This window comes from Labeo rohita, chromosome 20 (genome assembly GCF_022985175.1).
Source record: "Labeo rohita strain BAU-BD-2019 chromosome 20, IGBB_LRoh.1.0, whole genome shotgun sequence".
Lineage (NCBI taxonomy): Eukaryota > Metazoa > Chordata > Actinopteri > Cypriniformes > Cyprinidae > Labeo > Labeo rohita.
The window spans coordinates 1-17134 of record NC_066888.1 but is presented as its reverse complement, the minus strand read 5'-3'; the positions used below and the strand labels follow the sequence as shown (position 1 = coordinate 17134).

At 38.8% G+C, this 17134-nt stretch overlaps 2 protein-coding genes and 1 long non-coding RNA gene across 4 annotated transcripts; all 3 read right to left on the bottom strand.

Moving 5' to 3' along the window:
• Nucleotides 1-248: 248 nt before the first annotated feature.
• Nucleotides 249-4184, bottom strand: LOC127151840 (proline-rich protein 36-like). Its single transcript, XM_051092189.1, has 2 exons — nucleotides 1425-4184; nucleotides 249-776 (listed from the first exon to the last, which is right to left on the bottom strand). Exons 1-2 carry the CDS (start codon nucleotides 3414-3416, stop codon nucleotides 687-689), a joined length of 2082 nt encoding a protein of 693 aa, XP_050948146.1. The 5' UTR covers nucleotides 3417-4184; the 3' UTR covers nucleotides 249-686.
• A 118-nt stretch (nucleotides 4185-4302) lies between these two features.
• On the bottom strand, nucleotides 4303-6657 carry LOC127151841 (uncharacterized). The gene is made up of 2 exons (XM_051092190.1): nucleotides 6576-6657; nucleotides 4303-5987 (listed from the first exon to the last, which is right to left on the bottom strand). The coding sequence occupies exon 2, from the start codon at nucleotides 5453-5455 to the stop codon at nucleotides 4748-4750; it is 708 nt and encodes a 235-aa protein (XP_050948147.1). The 5' UTR covers nucleotides 5456-5987; nucleotides 6576-6657; the 3' UTR covers nucleotides 4303-4747.
• Nucleotides 6658-12802: 6145 nt separating this feature from the next.
• Nucleotides 12803-15706, bottom strand: LOC127183277 (uncharacterized). Of its 2 annotated transcripts, none has more exons than XR_007830020.1 (5): nucleotides 14746-15706; nucleotides 14096-14161; nucleotides 13935-13979; nucleotides 13701-13739; nucleotides 12803-13065 (listed from the first exon to the last, which is right to left on the bottom strand). It is a non-coding gene; the product is annotated as an uncharacterized LOC127183277 (long non-coding RNA). The 2 variants fall into 2 exon arrangements; XR_007830021.1 differs by lacking the exon at nucleotides 12803-13065 and adding an exon at nucleotides 13151-13232.
• Between the last annotated feature and the right edge of the window lie 1428 nt (nucleotides 15707-17134).

Sequence of the window (17134 nt, the reverse complement as noted above, 5' to 3'; positions counted from 1 at the left end):
ACCACGTTCCTTATATTTTAAATTTTTACTTCTCACCTTTAGTCTGGTCCAGAGGATGTGCTCGTACCACCTTTAAATCGGTATATAAATGACAAACTCATAAACATTTTCTGCTATAAAAAAATAAAACACTTAATTCTAATGTTCTTTAATCCTTATAGGAGATTTTAGTGAATATATTCAATACATACATGCAAACCATTACAAAAACATTATATTCTAAACATTAAATGAGCAAAAACAGTGCATTCATTTATTAATCAGCATTTATTCAGTGTTATTTCTACAAACACTAAGCCAATACATTTTGAACATTACACCTATTCTTTAACCATGCAAAGTGTTACCAAGTCATGAGCACAGATAATTGAACATCAATACATAAATCATGTAAATTTTACTGAATTGTTTTAATTTTACTGAAAAGTTTCTCATTACTGATGGGTATAGTTAACGATTGACAAATGATCAATAATTAATCAATACTCATTGACAACTCCCTATAATCTGGTATAAAAAAGACACTGATAAAAAGAAAGGAAACAATTCAGTAGTGACTTCTTTATTACTTTAAGTTAATTTGTTTCCTGAGTGTCCTGTGTATGAAACACTTGCTACAAATATCTGATGGTGATGTGCTTCAATACTGCTTCACTATCAAAAGCAAAACCTAAACAATATTGTCATTACCAAAGGACCATAGTACCCGAGTACTCTGATGTCAAACATGTTCTTCGCCATCCTGAGCCTGTACTGCCAATATCGTTCTCTGGCACCTGAAAGGGAGGATCACCCTGTTAATGTTGCTCATGTATGTACACAATCAGTCAAAAATCTGCAGTCTTTGTGTTTCAATGTTTTTTGATAGAAGTCTATTCAAGTCTATTTAATCCAACTTACAGTACAAAACTGTAATATTGTGAAATATTATTTTTAACAATGTTTTCTATTGTTTTTCAAATACACTTTAAAATGTATTTCATTCCTGTGAGGCAAAGCTGAATTTTTCAGTTGCCTTAACTCCAGTCTTCAGTGTCACATGATCACTCATATGATGAATTGATGCTCAAGAAAGATTTCTGATTATCAGTGTTGAAAACAGTTGTGCTACTTAATTTTTCTGTGTAAATTGTGGTTTTTCAGAATTATTTTATGAATACAAAACAAACAAAACAAAAAAGCTTTTTTTTTTTTTTTAAATCTTTTGTAACATTATAAATGTTTACTATCACTTTTGATCAATTAAATGCATCCTTGCTATTAAAGTCTTCCCACTGAAAAGAAAATCTTAGTGACTCCAACCTTTTGAACTGTAGTGTACACAAAAAAATGAGGCAGCACAACTGTTTTCAACAACACCGATAATAATCAGAAATGTTTCTTGAGCAGCAAATCAGCATATTACAATGTTTTTGAACACTTACAACTGGAGCCCTCCAGGGCGGAGGTGGGACAGGCGACGCCAGAGCCCTCCGAGGCGGGACAGGAGGCGGGGCGGTCCTCCAGGGCGGAACAGGAGGCAGAGCAGGAGGCGGAGCAGCCCTCCAGGGCGAAACAGGAATCTGCGTCACGGTCTGGGACCTGGGGAAAGCAGGGACAGAGGAGGCAGACAGAGTAGGGGGAGAAGGCGCAGCAGCCCTCCGGGGCGGAACAGGAGGGGGAGCAGGAGGTACCGCAGCCCTCCGGGGCGGAGCAGGAGGTGCCGCAGCCCTCCGGGGCGGAACAGGAGGCGCCGCCCCCCTCCGGGGCGGAACAGGAGGCGCCGCCGCCCTCGGGGGCAGAACAGGAGGCGCAGCAGCCCTCCGGGGCGGAACAGGAGGCTGCGTCATGGACTGGGACCTGGGGAGAACAGTGACAGAGGATGCAGACAGGAAAAAGGGAGAAGCAGAGAGTTTAGCGGTTAACGCCCCCTCCATAAGAGGTTCTACGGCGGGCGCCAACACCTCTGGAGGCATTGGCGCAGCTTCTCCGATGGGGAAGGCCTCTGGAGCAGACTTGAGACCAGACGGGACCTCTGAAGCAGGCTTGTGATCAGAGGGGAGCTCTGGAGCAGGCTGGAGACCAGACGAGAGCTCTGCAGCAGGCTTGAGATCAGACGGGAGCTCTGGAGCAGACTGGTGAACAGACGTAGCCTCAGGGGTTGATTTGTGAACAGACGTGACCTCAGGGGCACAGTGTGCAGCCCACATACTGAGAATGGTGATCGCCATCACACTGGCAGACATAATGTGACTTGACTCTGGGCGGTCAGACGAGACGTTACTTGACTCTGGGCGGTCAGACGAGACGTGGTGAGGTTCTGGACCAATAGACGAGACGTGACGGGGCTCTGGGCGGTCAGGCGGGATGTGGCTAGACTCTGGGCCGTCAGGCGGGACGTGGTTGGACTCTGGGCCGTCAGGCAGGACGTGGCTGGACTCTGGGCCGTCAGCAATAACTTGACCTGGCTCGTGAAGATCAGTTGTGGCTTGACCTGGTTCGTGGAGATCGGCTGTGACTTGACCTGATTCGTGAGGATCAGTAGTGACCTGATTTGACTCATGGAGCTCAACGGTGACTTGACTTGGCTCATGGAGATCAGCAGTGACTTGATCTGACACGTGAAGACCAGCGGTGACTTGAACTGGCTTGTGAAGATCAATGACTTTACTTGACTCAGGAACCACGGCTGTGACATTGCTTGACTCAGGAACGACCGACTCAGGAAGGGCGGCCATGATGGGTGCAGACTCAGGAGCAGAAGACATGACGTAAACAGAGTGTGACCTGACGGAGATGTCCTGAGCGGGCTGTGGCTTGACAGACGTGGCGTTAGCGGGCGCTGGCTTGACAGACGTGACGTTAGCGGGCGCTGGCTTGACGTTGCTGGACTTGAGAGCTTGACTGGACTTGGGAGCTTGACTGGACTTGGAGGCCTGACTGGACTTGGAAGTTACAGCTGTAGCCTGACTTGACTCTGGAGCAGCGGCTGAAGCTTGACTTGGCTCTGGAATAACAGCAGCAGCTTGACTTGGCTCATGAGGAACTGCTATAACCTGGCTTGGCTCATGGAGATCCGCTGTACCGGGACTTGACTCGTGAACAACATGGCTTGGCTCAGGAACAACAGCTGTAGCGTGACTTGACTCGTGGGGAACAACTGTGACTTGGCTTGACTCGTGGGGAACGGCAGCTGTGTCTTGACTTGACTCAGGGGTAGCCGCCGCGACATGAAGGAGCACCACTTTAGCTGCCCATACTGTCATTAGGGGTGTGTCCAGCACGTGGGCCATCATGACCACAGGTGGCGTCCGGGTGCTGACCACAGGTTCTGGAATGGCAACCATATGGTTGAGTGGCTTGGAGACGGCGGCCATCTTGTGGAGTGGCTTGGAGACGGCGGCCATCTTGTGCAGTGGCTCTGGCGTGGCAGCCATCTTGTGCAGTGGCTCAGGGAAGATGGCTGTAACTTGACTTGAGACCAGTGGCGATTTCTTTAAGACTGCAAGGGAAGCTCAGCTTCCCCTATAATGTCACAAAATTAATGGTCAAATTATGTACTATTGTATTAACATTTTATTGACTAAAAATGCGTTAGAAAACGTTCATCTCAAAGACGAGTTCGTTCAGAATCAGTTAGATATAGCAGGTCGGCTGACTTGCTATATCTAACTATCTAACTTCTCATACATTCCCGTAGCGTCACAGTGCATTTCCCCGTTGAAGCCCAGCGTCCATTGACTTCAATGCGGCTGCTTTGAACCTTTTTTTTCAGTGCTTTGAAACTAGACGGTCATTGGATAAACGCTGCGATTATGTCCCGCCCACGGACGCTCAGCGTCTCTGGGGGTGAATGAGGAGCAAATGAGGAGTGGGCTGGCCTGGACGCCGAGCTTCTGCGTGATGATTGGAGGGTCTGTCGAAAGATTGCATCTCCTTTTGACTGACAGCGATTTTGTACTATAAGGAATCGCTGAAGCTATTCGCGCTCAGTCCCATCGCGGATTTCTCAAGTTCAGTCGAAATAAAAACTGCTGCAACCTATTTCTTTATATTTGCTTGGCGAAATTGCTTGATTTTCATCATACATTTCACACAATTATACACCACATTCCTTGTTTCACTTTTACAGAGTTTAATATTTTTTTTAGATCGTTCATTCATTCATTCATGTTAATATTTAATGTAGTAATCAATATATATATATATATATATAGATTACTACATTAAATATTAACATGGAGGATGACTATAAATTAATATATATATATATATATATAGTAATCTTGAAAAATTTTAACATAACATAATGAAACCTTATATTTCTATTAAAATACTTTATAAATAAATAAATAAATAAATCTCCATAATAACCTTATTTAAATTGCAAAATATTTATACTATATAGTAGCATCTGACTAAAAGAAAAAATACATTATATTTTGCATAATAAAACTAAAGCTTTTTTTTTTTACGATTGTTTGCATTGTGACTTACTTATGACAATAAGGCACATTCTTGTGAATAAATAAATAGACAATTTTATGATGTAGGCCGAAAATGAGCTTCCCCCTATTTGACAGACCAGTAGCCGCCACTGCTTGAGACAGGGGTGATAGCTCTGACTTGACTTGACAGGAAACACAACTGCAATTTGACTTGACTTGGAAACTTGACTTGACTCAGGAAACACAGCTGCAACTTGATCTGACTTGGAAACTTGACTTGACTCAGGAAATACAGCTGTACCTTGACTTGACTTGGAAACTCAACTTGACTCAGGAAACACAGCTGCAACTTGACTTGACTTGGAAACTTGACTTGACTCAGGAAATGCAGCTGTAACTCCATATAGCTCAGGTATGGCAGCTGTGACGTGACGGAGCTCTGTTTCCGCCGCCATCTTGTGACCGGGCTCCGCCGTCGCCGCCATCTTGTGAGCGCACGCCGGCGCTGCCGCCATCTTGTGAACAGGCCCCGCTGTCGCCGCCATAGCTTGAGCGCGCTCCTGCACGGCCGCCATCTCACAAGCGATCCCGGCGACAAACGTGTTCGTGGGATCGTGCTCCGGCATGACCGCCAATTTACGAGCGGGACGCGCGGTCGCCATTGCCGCGTTGTCGCGTTCCCTCTGCGCGACCCCCACGGTGCACGGCGAACCCACACACAACAGTGCAAAGTTCAAAAACGCCTCGAGCGACGAACGCGGACCCTCGCGTCTCAATTGTGTGCGGAGGGGCTGGTTCCCGCCGTCGCAAAAAATCTCAATTTTTATACAGTCCGGGAGAGTGGAATGGTTTGATATTGAGAGAAACTCACGGGTGTATTGATCCAGTGTGTGTGATTTCTGTTTAATCCTGCAAAGAATTATGTCCGTATCCATATCAGATGAATGTCCGGGGTGAAAGCTGCTGGATCCTGTGGTGATGGATTGTTCTGTAACCAGGAGTGATTGACGAGAGGCGAGTGGATCCATATGCGAGCTTTATTAAACGAACAAACAGGTACAAGGTGAGCAGGCAGGGTCGAGACAGGAGCAGACAGGAATGTAACAGGCAATCGAAGAGAATGATCCAATAAACAAGAGCGATAAATCACAAGGCAGGCGGCTAGACAGACGTAAACGAGAAAACCAGGCGGGGGATCAAAAAACCAGGAACTTGGAACAGGAACTAGGAACACGCTAGGAAAACAACAATACAATAACAACAATCCATGAAGTGCAACTGGGGAGGACCAGGGTCTTTATAGAACGCCTGATTGGTCACGGGGGCTGACGCAATCAGAGCGGTGGAGGATGGGAGATGCAGTCCGAGATGCAAAGTAACAGTCAGAGTGTGTAGGTGAAGCGAGAGTGACATCTGGTGGTGAGTGGACAACGGGACACCGACCAGATTCGTGACACACACATTCTCAAAGAACTTACGTTCTGATGAATACTTCTGTCCCTCACGGCTGCCTTCTTCAGTGGTTCCCAGACTTCCTCATTTTTCACCTTTCCTTTGAATCTACACAAAAAAAAAAAAAAAAAAAACAAAAAAAACAGAGAATTTGGATAAGTCACCCCAGACTTTTTTTGATGGTGGCCACAAACTGTCAAGGTGCCTTTTGAAATCTTAAGTGGTTCTCCAGCTTCTAAAGTAAAGGCAGAATCTGGGGCCTTATTCACAGAGAATTTATCTTACCACTATGTGTCCTAGCTAGGATATTTAGTTTAAAACCTATTAACAAAACTCTTAAGAGTCTACAATATCTAAAAAGAGGGTTCAGTCAATGCATAGGCCAGGGATCCTCAAATCTGGCCCATGAGATCCACTTTCTGCAGAGTTTAGCTCTAACCCTAATCAAACACATCTGAGCATGCCAATCAATGTCTTCAGGATCATTAGAAAATCACAGGCAGGTGAGTTTGATCAGGGTTGGAGCTAAACTCTGCAGTGGGTTGTCCTTCCTGGGTAAGATTTGAGGAACCCTGGCATAGACTTTCTTTTTTGTTAAATTTCCACACTGTGCATGGGTTGGAGCTCTTAATACTGAATTCTCAAAGTGCACCAGACAGACAAATTTAACTTTAAACTGTACAGTACATTTCTTACACAAGGCCATGGCCCCAGATCCCCCAGGCAGACCAAGGTCCAGCTATCCTCCATAGTCTCAAAAAAATCCTGTGGAAAACACAGCAAAATGATTTTGTGTATGATTTAGGCATAGGGGAGAGTAGGGCTGCACGATAAATTGCAAGTAATTATCATGCGCGTATAGTCAATAAAGCCAGTTTCTTTGATTAGTAGTAAATTTCCATCACCTGCATTCAGCTTGAACGGCAATTTATACATGGAGTCATAAATCACTCACAAGCTACGCAAAATTGTGCCTGACAATCGCATGCGATTAATCTTGCAGCCCTAGGGGAGGGTTTTTACAATGGTCAAATTCAGGCCAACTACAATTTTTTTTTTTTTTTAAACGTTTAAAAATGACCAGGAGCTCGGGAGGTGCAATACAATATAAGTGCAATATAAAGAAACAAAAAAAAAAAAAAAAAAAAAAAAGTTTAAGTGCATGTACTATACTTAAAGGAGAATAGTCATCCTGAGGTATATGTGTTTGTATACATATTTGTAAGGAGTGTCATAAGAAATTATGTTTTTTGAAATTATGACCCAGTCTTTGCAAAGTGAACAAGCAAAGAAGATCAAATACCCATAACAAAAAAGGTAAAACAGTGATATAGGATGATTTTGAAGTTGAGGGAGAACATGAGATGGGAGTTTTTCAACATACCCTAACTGTCATGAACCGAAAAAATGCAGTTACAGCGTGTCTTCACATCTAGGGCAACAGAATGGTCAGGCAGGCCTGAAATATGAACATATAAGCCACTAAAATCAATTTAAATCTATAGTTGTGCCTGAGTGTCACTGAAACAATGAGGTTTAGTTTGTCACCCAGGATTGACTAATTCCTATGAAACAGTTTTCATGATGGATTATCTCTTGATCCTGGATCCTTGCTGCCATTCACTTGGAGATGGTTTGGATGATATGCAGTTATTTCTAAAGAGGAAAGAATCAACAATACAAAAACACCAATAGCAGCATTGCTGGTCCTGTAGCTTATATTAGTTTTTCAGTACTGAACAAGTCAGGAGCCAAATCAGTACCTGTTCTTGATAATCATCCCTAATCATAATAGTTGTCGGCTTGGTGCTGCCCAGACTATCTCTCCACCTGCTGACAAAAATGTTAGTTTTACAACAATGAATAAAATATTTAGTCTAGGTAGTAACAAATGGGCATCTTTTCTTATAAGCAACTCACTGAATCATTGCCTGGTTCATTGGCAGTCAGGACCTAAAGAAAATTAACCACTTGTTTATTAAAAGAAAATTAACCACTTGTTTATTAAAAGATTTGTTAAAACGAACGTATCAGATCTATTTGTAAATGAAAGGTAACGTTAACTAGCATAAAAAGCAAGCATGTAAAAAACACCTTTAACACCAATAGTGAGCAAATGACACAATTTACAGGTCTGTTGCTCGAGGGGAAATGCGAGATTATTATTCCCACATACAACGTGATTTCGTTAGCATCGGTCTAATTAAACGTTTAAACAGTAGTTTATATTCAAGCTTACAATATGGCTAGCATGAGCAACATAAAGCGAGAGTGGCAGACAGTCAAACAAGCTATTACGGTTGATTTTTTTTTTTTTTTTTTTTTTTTAACTTGACAGTGAATACTGTATAGTTTATTGTGTTACATTTCAAACTAAACTAAAAAGAAGAAATACAATTTTATCTTATGATTTCAACAGTTAACGTTACCCTTAGACCGCGACATAAGCTAACCAAACATGGCATTTATTTACGAAACTAGATAAAAAGTTTGTTAGCAAACTTTAAGTTGGCTTGAGAAAGCCTAGCCAGTAAGTTTTAAGTAGTTTTAAAAGCTTTTAGTTTAAAGAAAGTTTAAAGGTTTTCAGTTTGAAATAGTTTTAGTTTGATTGATAAAGTTTGAAGATAGATAGGCTAGATAGATATAAATAAAGAAAAAAAGAAAAATTAGTTAGAAAGAAAAAGAAAGAAAGAAAGATTAGTTAGAAAGAAAGAAACATTAGTTAGAAAGAAAGAAGAAAGATAAAAAAGAAAGATTAGTTAGAAAGAAAGAAAAAAGAAAGATTTGTAAGAAAGAAAAGAACGATTAGTTAGAAAGAAAGAAAAAGAAAAAAGAAAGATTAGCTAGAAAGAAAGAAGAAAGACTGGTTAGAAAGAAAGAAAGAAAAAAGAAAGAAAGATTAGTTAGAACGAAAGAAAAAAGAAAGATTTGTTAGAAAGGAAAGAAAGATTAGTTAGAAAGATTAGATTAGTTAGAAAGAAAGCATGTCGCTAGCATGGTTTTAGCATGATTAGCAAGTCGCCAACATGATTCTAGCATGACTAGCAAGTCGCTAGCATGATTTTAGCAAGTCACTAGCATGATTTTAGCAAGTCACTAGCATGATTTTAGCATTACTAGCAAGTCCCAGCATGATTTTAGCATGATTAGCAAGTCGCTAGCATGATTTTAACATGACTAGCAAGTCGCTAGCATGATTTTAGCAAGTCGTTAGTATGATTTTAGCATGACTAGCAAGTCACTAGCATGATTTTAACATGACTAGCAAGTCACTAGCATGATTTTAGCATGACTAGCAAGATTTTCATGACTAGACAAGTCACTAGCATGAAGATGCTAGCATGATTTTAGGATGACTAGCAAATCATTAGCACGATTTTAACATGACTAGCAAGTCACTAGCATGATTTTAGCATGACTAGCAAGTCGCTAGCATGATTTTAGGATGACTAGCAAATCATTAGCATGATTTTAGCATGACTAGCAAGTCACTAGCATGATTTTAGCATGACTAGCAAAGTCGCTAGCATGATTTTAGCATGACTAGCAAGTCGCTAGCATGATTTTAGCATGATTAGCAAGTCGCTAACATGATTTTAGCATGATTAGCAATTTAGCATGATTTTAGCAAGTGACTAGCATGATTTTAGCATGATTTTAGCAAGTCACTAGCATGATTTTAGCATTAATAGCAAGTCGCTAGCATGATTTTAGCATGACTAACAAGTCCCTAGCATGATTTTAGCATGATTAGCAAGTCGCTAGCATGATTTTAGCATGACTAGCAAGTCGCTAGCATGATTTTAGCAAGTCATTAGCATGATTTTAGCATGACTAGCAAGTTGCTAGCATGATTTTAACATGATTAGCAAGTCGCTAGCATGATTTTAACATTACTAGCAAGTCGCTAGCATGATTTTAGCATTATTTTAGCATGATTAACAAGTCGCTAGCATGATTTTAACATGATTACTAGCAATGTCGCTAGCATGATTTTAACATGACTAGCATGTCGCTAGCATGATTTTAGCATGACTAGCAAGTCACTAGCATGATTTTAGCATGACTAGCAAGTCACTAGCATGATTTTAGCATGACTAGCAAAGTCGCTAGCATGATTTTAGCATTACTAGCAAGTCCCTAGCATGATTTTAGCATGACTAACAAGTCGCTAGCATGATTTTAGCAAGTCGTTAGTATGATTTTAGCATGACTAGCAAGTCGCTAGCATGATTTTAGCATGACTAGCAAGTCACTAGCATGATTTTAACATGACTAGCAAGTCACTAGCATGATTTTAGCATGACTAGCAAGTCACTAGCATGATTTTAGGATGACTAGCAAAGTCGCTAGCATGATTTTTAGCATGACTAGCAAATCATTAGCACTAGCATGATTTTAGCATGATTAGCAAGTCACTAGCATGATTTTAGCATGACTAGCAAGTCACTAGCATGATTTTAGCATGACATGCAAAGTCGCTAGCAGGATTTAAGCATGACTAGCAAGTCGCTAGCATGATTTTAGCATGATTAGCAAGTCGCCAACATGATTTTAGCATGACTAGCAAGTCGCTAGCATGATTTTAGCAAGTCACTAGCATGATTTTAGCATGACTAGCAAATCATTAGCATGATTTTAACATGACTAGGAAGTCACTAGCATGATTTTAGCATTACTAGCAAGTCGCTAGCATGATTTTAGCATGACTAGCAAGTCGCTAACATGATTTTAGCATGACTAGCAAGTCGCTAGCATGATTTTAGCATGACTAGCAAGTCGCTAACATGATTTTAGCATGATTAGCATAGCATGATTTTAGCATGATGTTAGCATGATTTTAGCATGACTAGCAAGTCGCTAACATGATTTTAGCATACATTAATAGATAGATAGATAGATAGATAGACAGATAGATAGATAGATAGATAGATAGATAGATAGATAAAGGTTTGAAGATAGATAGATAGATAGATAGATAGATAGAGGTTTGAAGATAGATAGATAGATAAAGGTTTGAAGATAGATAGATAGATAGATAGATAGATGTTTGAAGATAGATAGATAGATAAAGGTTTGAAGATAGATAGATAGATAGATAGATAGATAGATAGATAGATAGATAGATAGATAGAGGTTTGAAGATAGATAGATAGATAAAGGTTTGAAGATAGATAGATAGATAGATAGATAGATAGATAGATAGAGGTTTGAAGATAGACAGATAGATAGATAGATAGATAGATAGATAGATAGATAGATAGATAAGGTTTGAAGATAGATAGATAGATAGATAGATAGATAAGGTTTGAAGATAGATAGATAGATAGATAGATAGATAGATAGATTAGTTATTAGTTAGAAAGAACATAGATAGCTTAAAGCTTAATTGAGTATCAATGGCTTCTAGCAGTTTACATTAAACATAGTTCAAACAGACATGGACTTTTGGTCAATGAAAGTCTATGGGACTTTTTATGATTTTTAATATTAATTTTTAAGAAAACCGTAACTCAAACCAGTCTGAAAAGATATAGCACACTAAGTCAGAACAGTATGAAGATCTGACCCGAGTTTGGAGTATGTAGCTTGAACGGTCTAGGAGGAGTTAGTGTCCAAAAAATTTGCGGTCAGAAAAATAAGAAGAAGAAGAAGAAGAAGAAGAAGAAGAAGTTTAAATAGGATTTCAGTAAGTTGGCTTTCCCAAGCCAACTTAATTAATATAGAAAACCTACAAAAACACAAAACACTACTCATCTTACATGATATCTAACGTTATATTAGCAAAAACGATGAATAAAAATAGATTTATAGCGCTTACCTTTTCCTTCGTGTCCGTCTGCTGAAAGTTGACCGTTAAAGTGACGGGCACGCGCACTTACGCAGCACTCAAAAAGTGACATGCGCTGGTTTAAATGTTCACTTGTCCCATGCCGTTTTTCAATACATTTCTTCTGTCATTCACAAGCATAAATTATTGCTATTTGCTAACAAACTATTTGGTTTTTGTTTTGTCATTAATTTGATGACAAATATATATCTACATTTTAAATGACGGCATAATTATTATATTTCTATAACAATTCATGCCATCATGCAAAATGCTTGATTAATTCAGTATATTTCCCTTATTATAGGCTATCCAAATGGTATACACCTTAAAAAGATTAGGCCAAATACATGTAGTGCAATAATATGAAAAGTTATCTGCAGACCAGCTGACCACGTCCTTACAACGTTCCCATGCGACTAACTAGCGACGTCTTTTGAGGACGTGCACAGGACGTTTTTGGGACCTTAGCCAAAATTCTGAAAAATGGAACGTTACCACGACGTCCTCACGACTCATTACGGTTAAAAATCAAAACAAAATACACACAAATGTCCCAGGTAGCCAAAATGATCTGGCCCAATAACGGCCCGAATCCGGCAAGCCGGAAGAAATGACTCGGGCCAGATGCGGTTGCCGGACTCGTGTGAATTACGGGAGTGAATGACGCGCCAGAATCGGCCCGAGTACGCTGGCCCGAGTCCGGCTGCCGAAACTGAACCGACACTGCCGGCATCGGGCCACAATCACGCCAGCATAGATTATACAATTAGCCGGTACTGGCCCGAGTCTGGATTCCAAATGGAAATATGTATGAAATACAGACCTATATTTATTTAATTAATAAGAACAACAACATTTACCGAAGCAATATTAGCTTTGCTAAAGTAGCCTACATAGCCTAATTAATTGGTTCACTAAAAACTACAAAAACATTATTAAAGACTTCCTCCAGTTTTTTTTTAAACAATGTTATTTCCACAAATATCACACACACATGTACCTCCCCCTCACCCCTATCCCAAGTAAGAATGACACCATATAAATACTGTATAAGAAAATTTTATTTGAATTTATTACTGAAAAAGTGACATCAACAAATGCACAAAAACACAATAAAAACTCAGGACCTCAAGTTTATCCTAAAAGAGGGACAGAATAAATGAAAGAGAGACATAAAGAGGGGACACATATTGAAACAATATGTTAGTCAGATCTCATGTGATCTCAATGGTAAATGTTAACAACATTTGTAGCATACCTCAGGAAGATTTTTGTTGTTGTTGTTGTAGGGCCTGCTCGCTTCTTCCACCATGCCATCTGTTTATAAACTTCTCGGGTTCTCCATCCAGCAAACTGCAGTGGTTGCAAAAAAATAAATAAATAAATAAAAATAAAAAAAAAATATAATATATATATATATATATATATATATATATATATATATATATAAAAGAAAACTCAGTCTTTTGTATGTGGCACAAGTTTGCCTGTTTAAACATGAAGCTTAGCATAAAGACCAGCTAGGAAGAAGATAGAGAAAAAAAAAGTCATTCAAAAAAGTTAGTCATTTTAAAAAGTATTTAGACCACTTTTTCACTTTTTGCAGACTTTATTATGTTGTAGATTTGATTTTAAACTAATACAATTTTACAGTTTAAAAATGGCAAAAAAAAAAAAGGGAAAAAGTCTTATAAAAGTTTGGGCACCCTGCACTACTTGGCAATGCACTCTTTGGCGAATATCACAGCCTGTGAAATGGTGCAGTTTACAGCTATATGAGTAATAGAGTATTCAAAATGTTACATGTAAAATGTCAGTAAAATTAATAATATTAATTTGGCCCTATACCTGACCACTCACAACACCCTGACTCAATCAGAACAACAAAATTAATGTTAAGATATTATGGCCTATCTGATTTTAATTTCCTAAAAGAAAACATACATTTACACATCTGCTCTATAGCAAAATAACATTCAATTACTTACATGGCACAGATGCACTCTTTTCAGATGATCTTGACAAATCTGACAAAAAAATATAAAAAAATAAATAAAAAAAAGATAGTAGTATAGCAGGAAGACACATTACACTATTCACATAGTGTGTTGTGTAATTAAATAATTACATTTCACTAACCACTAATGAATATATGAATTAAAACTGCTAAATACAAATATTGTGAATGTGTTTGACAGTCAACTGAAAAAAAATATACTTACAAAGCCAAAGACGCTCAATGCTGTGGAGCATTTGGGGTGCAGCAGCTACTGACACAAAAACAAAGGGGAGAAAAATAAAAAATATGAGTCAATATGAGTCATATGCATATATCTGTACAAACTGAAATGTACTGATTTTTAATAAATGATTATTGACTTACCAGTGTGTTGAACATGGCAAGATGCAGAATGACTAGACTGATCACTGACAACAATCGGATGACAACCTAAAAAATAGAAAGAAAAAAGAATGAATATTTTCATTAGTGAATGTAATTATTTACTTGAATATGACTTTTTTTTCTTCCCTGCTGTATACACAGGCCTAAATCTTTTACTTTTATTGTAATTCTTTGTTATTAATAAAAACAAAAAATATTATTATTATTATTATTATTATTATTATGATAAGGATAGGCTACATTGGCTTGTGAGTCTTTCTGTCTCTCGCTCGCTCACACACGTAGAGAGAGAGAGCGCGCGCGCGTTCAGTGTGCGTCAGTGTCGCGCGCTCTCTCAAATCTGAGACAACACAATTTAAGCGTGAAAATATTATTGTTGATAAGTGTAAAATAAATATATTGTTTATTGTTTAACTAACGTTACCTTGACCGACATGAATGTGAGGTTTTCTCAATCCTAGCAGATCTGCGCAAATGACGTCATACAGATAACGGTATTAACGGTAACAGTCAGCGGCCCATAGAAAATAAAGACGGAAAGACTCGTCTATGTGAACAGTAGGCTCAGATATGGTACATTCAAATGACAGTCCGTCAATTTTACACTTACATACACAAAAATACTTTACCTGAGGAAAGCTCTTCCGTCAAGCGATGTCCACTCAGTCAAAGGGAGTCCGGCTGTGCGCGTGATGTGAGCGGACCGCAGCTTATATAGCCTCTGGTTCTTTCGCGGGCTTCGCACGTGAGGTGTAAAATAGCCAAAGTTATATTTATATCTATTTTATTAATTTATTTTTTATTATCTGACATGTAAATTTAACTCAGTATACCTTGAATTATATTTATTATTATTATTATTATTATTATTACTTAACACTTATTAATAAAAATTGTTGTTTTCACTCACGGATTTCATAACCTGAAGATGGCAGCAGAGGATCACTTATTGGCTCATCCTACTCACTAAATTTTGTTTTTGGATTTTATTTGGAAATAAAATGACTATTATCAATATTTGAAATTATATTTTGGCAAAAGTTGAGGTATCAGTTTTTAAATTATACCACATTATGATTATCAAGCCTGAAAATAGTATTATAAAGGGGAGACCTGGTGAAAGCATTTTTTTAGATCTGTTACAGCCAGATACCATTTTATTTTAGGGGTGTAGAACAATGACACACAGTCAGAAAGTGTCATATAATTTAGATGAAGGGAACATTTTCAAATGATAAGCGAAGTCCATTTGAGGTCAGCCTAAAATGAATAGAAATATACCTTAAAATAGTAATACAAACTTTTGAAAAAATATGTCAAATAAAATTTTGTAAAAAATTGTAATTGAGCCTAATTAATTAACTGTGTGTGCCTGTACAGGTTTAATGTCCATTATGGGGACCAAATATTAACACACAGAGTGAAAACTTAAATTTTGACATTTTTGGGATTAACACTTGTGGCCCACATTCGGGCTGAATGCGGCTAAATGTGCCGTTTCTCAACCAGAATCGGGCCAGATCCACTGATCCAAAACCCAGCCAAATCTGGCAACCGTTACTGGGCCAGAGCTGGCTCACTTCTGGCGAACCGCTGCCAGCACATAGCCGAGTGAGCCGACACTCAGCCGCAACCGGCCCGATTCCGCTATCAGGGATCACACTTGTAAACTATGGAACGCCATTGGGGACAATACCTATTATATGAAACGCGTGAACTCTGGACGCATTAACACGCAAAGTTTGTACGTGTCTTTTTGGTACGTGTAAACGCGAACGTTTTGTACGTCTATACACGAAATTTTTTGTCGTGTTATTTAAAGACACGATCGTTTGTATCGCCTTAACGTAACATTTTTGGCCGTGTATTTTTGTTACGTGTTTCTAGACGAACGTTTTCGTCGTGTAAACATGACATTTTTGAACGTGTAATATTTCTAAGTCTTATTTGATGTGCGACATACTAATTTTTCTGTTTTAGTTGAACTGGTTATAATTTAGGGTCAATGATTAAATACACTCAATGACTGCATGAATTAACATTATACACTGTAAGCCCGGATTTTGTATCTAATTAAACCATTTAATTACAATTGAACACAATATTTAAGTTTTACTGCATTGCTTATAAAATATAAGTAGATTCTACTAATTTGTAGACATATTTGAACCTGTGAATAAACTTAAGTTAAATTAACTCGTATTATGAAATTTATCTCCTGACCACGCCTCCTCCACCGGTGCTGCGAGTAACAGCGCCATTTTGTCACTGTGATTGTGTATGAATTTAAGCTGTGGATGAATGTGGAAATTTAGATTTAGATAGTTCTATTGGCATTGTTTTCCGCCATTTATCTTTTATCACGTCCTCGAGAAACTCTTTGTGATCGGCAAAAGTTGTTGTTCGTCTAAACGACGGGACATTTCTCATCCGTTGATAGCTAGTGTTCTCACTCGCCTGCGCTTGAACCCCTGACTGGCGAGTTCGACTAACATTTTTTGCCTTTTTCTTTCAATGATTTCTTTTTCACTCGAGGAGCTGTTGTTTGTGAGGAGTGTAAATTTAGTTTTACTCATACAGTAGCCGCGATTCCAGCCGAGGAGCGACAATGGTGGAGCTAATATGGTGAGTGCAGTACGTTAATGTACCACGTTTAATTTAGACATGGCTATTGTTTGAAAGCGTAAGTTTTCGTTAATTAGCGGTATAAATACAAAGGCGGATGAATATACTTCTGTTCTGTCTAGGTTCAGAGTCCTCTTAACGACTATCTTGTTTTGGAAGAAAGAAGAAATGGAAGAGATGCTTTGAAAGTGTAAGTATGATCCTAATAACTGATAAGAGAGCACTGCTATTTACACATTTTCCTCCTGGTTTCACAGACAAGGCTTAAGGCCAGTCTCAGAATAAAATAACATGTTTAATAACATGACAAGGAGTCTTTACTGAATATACCTTGTAATGACATATTTTAAAATATGTCAGTGCCATTTTTCTTTTCTCAAGATGCACACCAGT

What these genes read in the sequence shown, in the direction of transcription:
- LOC127151840 (XM_051092189.1), bottom strand. Translation starts at nt 3,416, where the DNA reads ATGGCTGCCACGCCAGAGCCACTGCACAAGATGGCCGCCGTCTCCAAG. An exon ending in CGCCCTGGAGGGCTCCAGTT is followed by an intron (nt 777 to 1,424) that starts GTAAGTGTTCAA and finishes CCTCCCTTTCAG; the next exon opens with GTGCCAGAGAACGATATTGG.
- LOC127151841 (XM_051092190.1), bottom strand. Translation starts at nt 5,455, where the DNA reads ATGGATCCACTCGCCTCTCGTCAATCACTCCTGGTTACAGAACAATCC.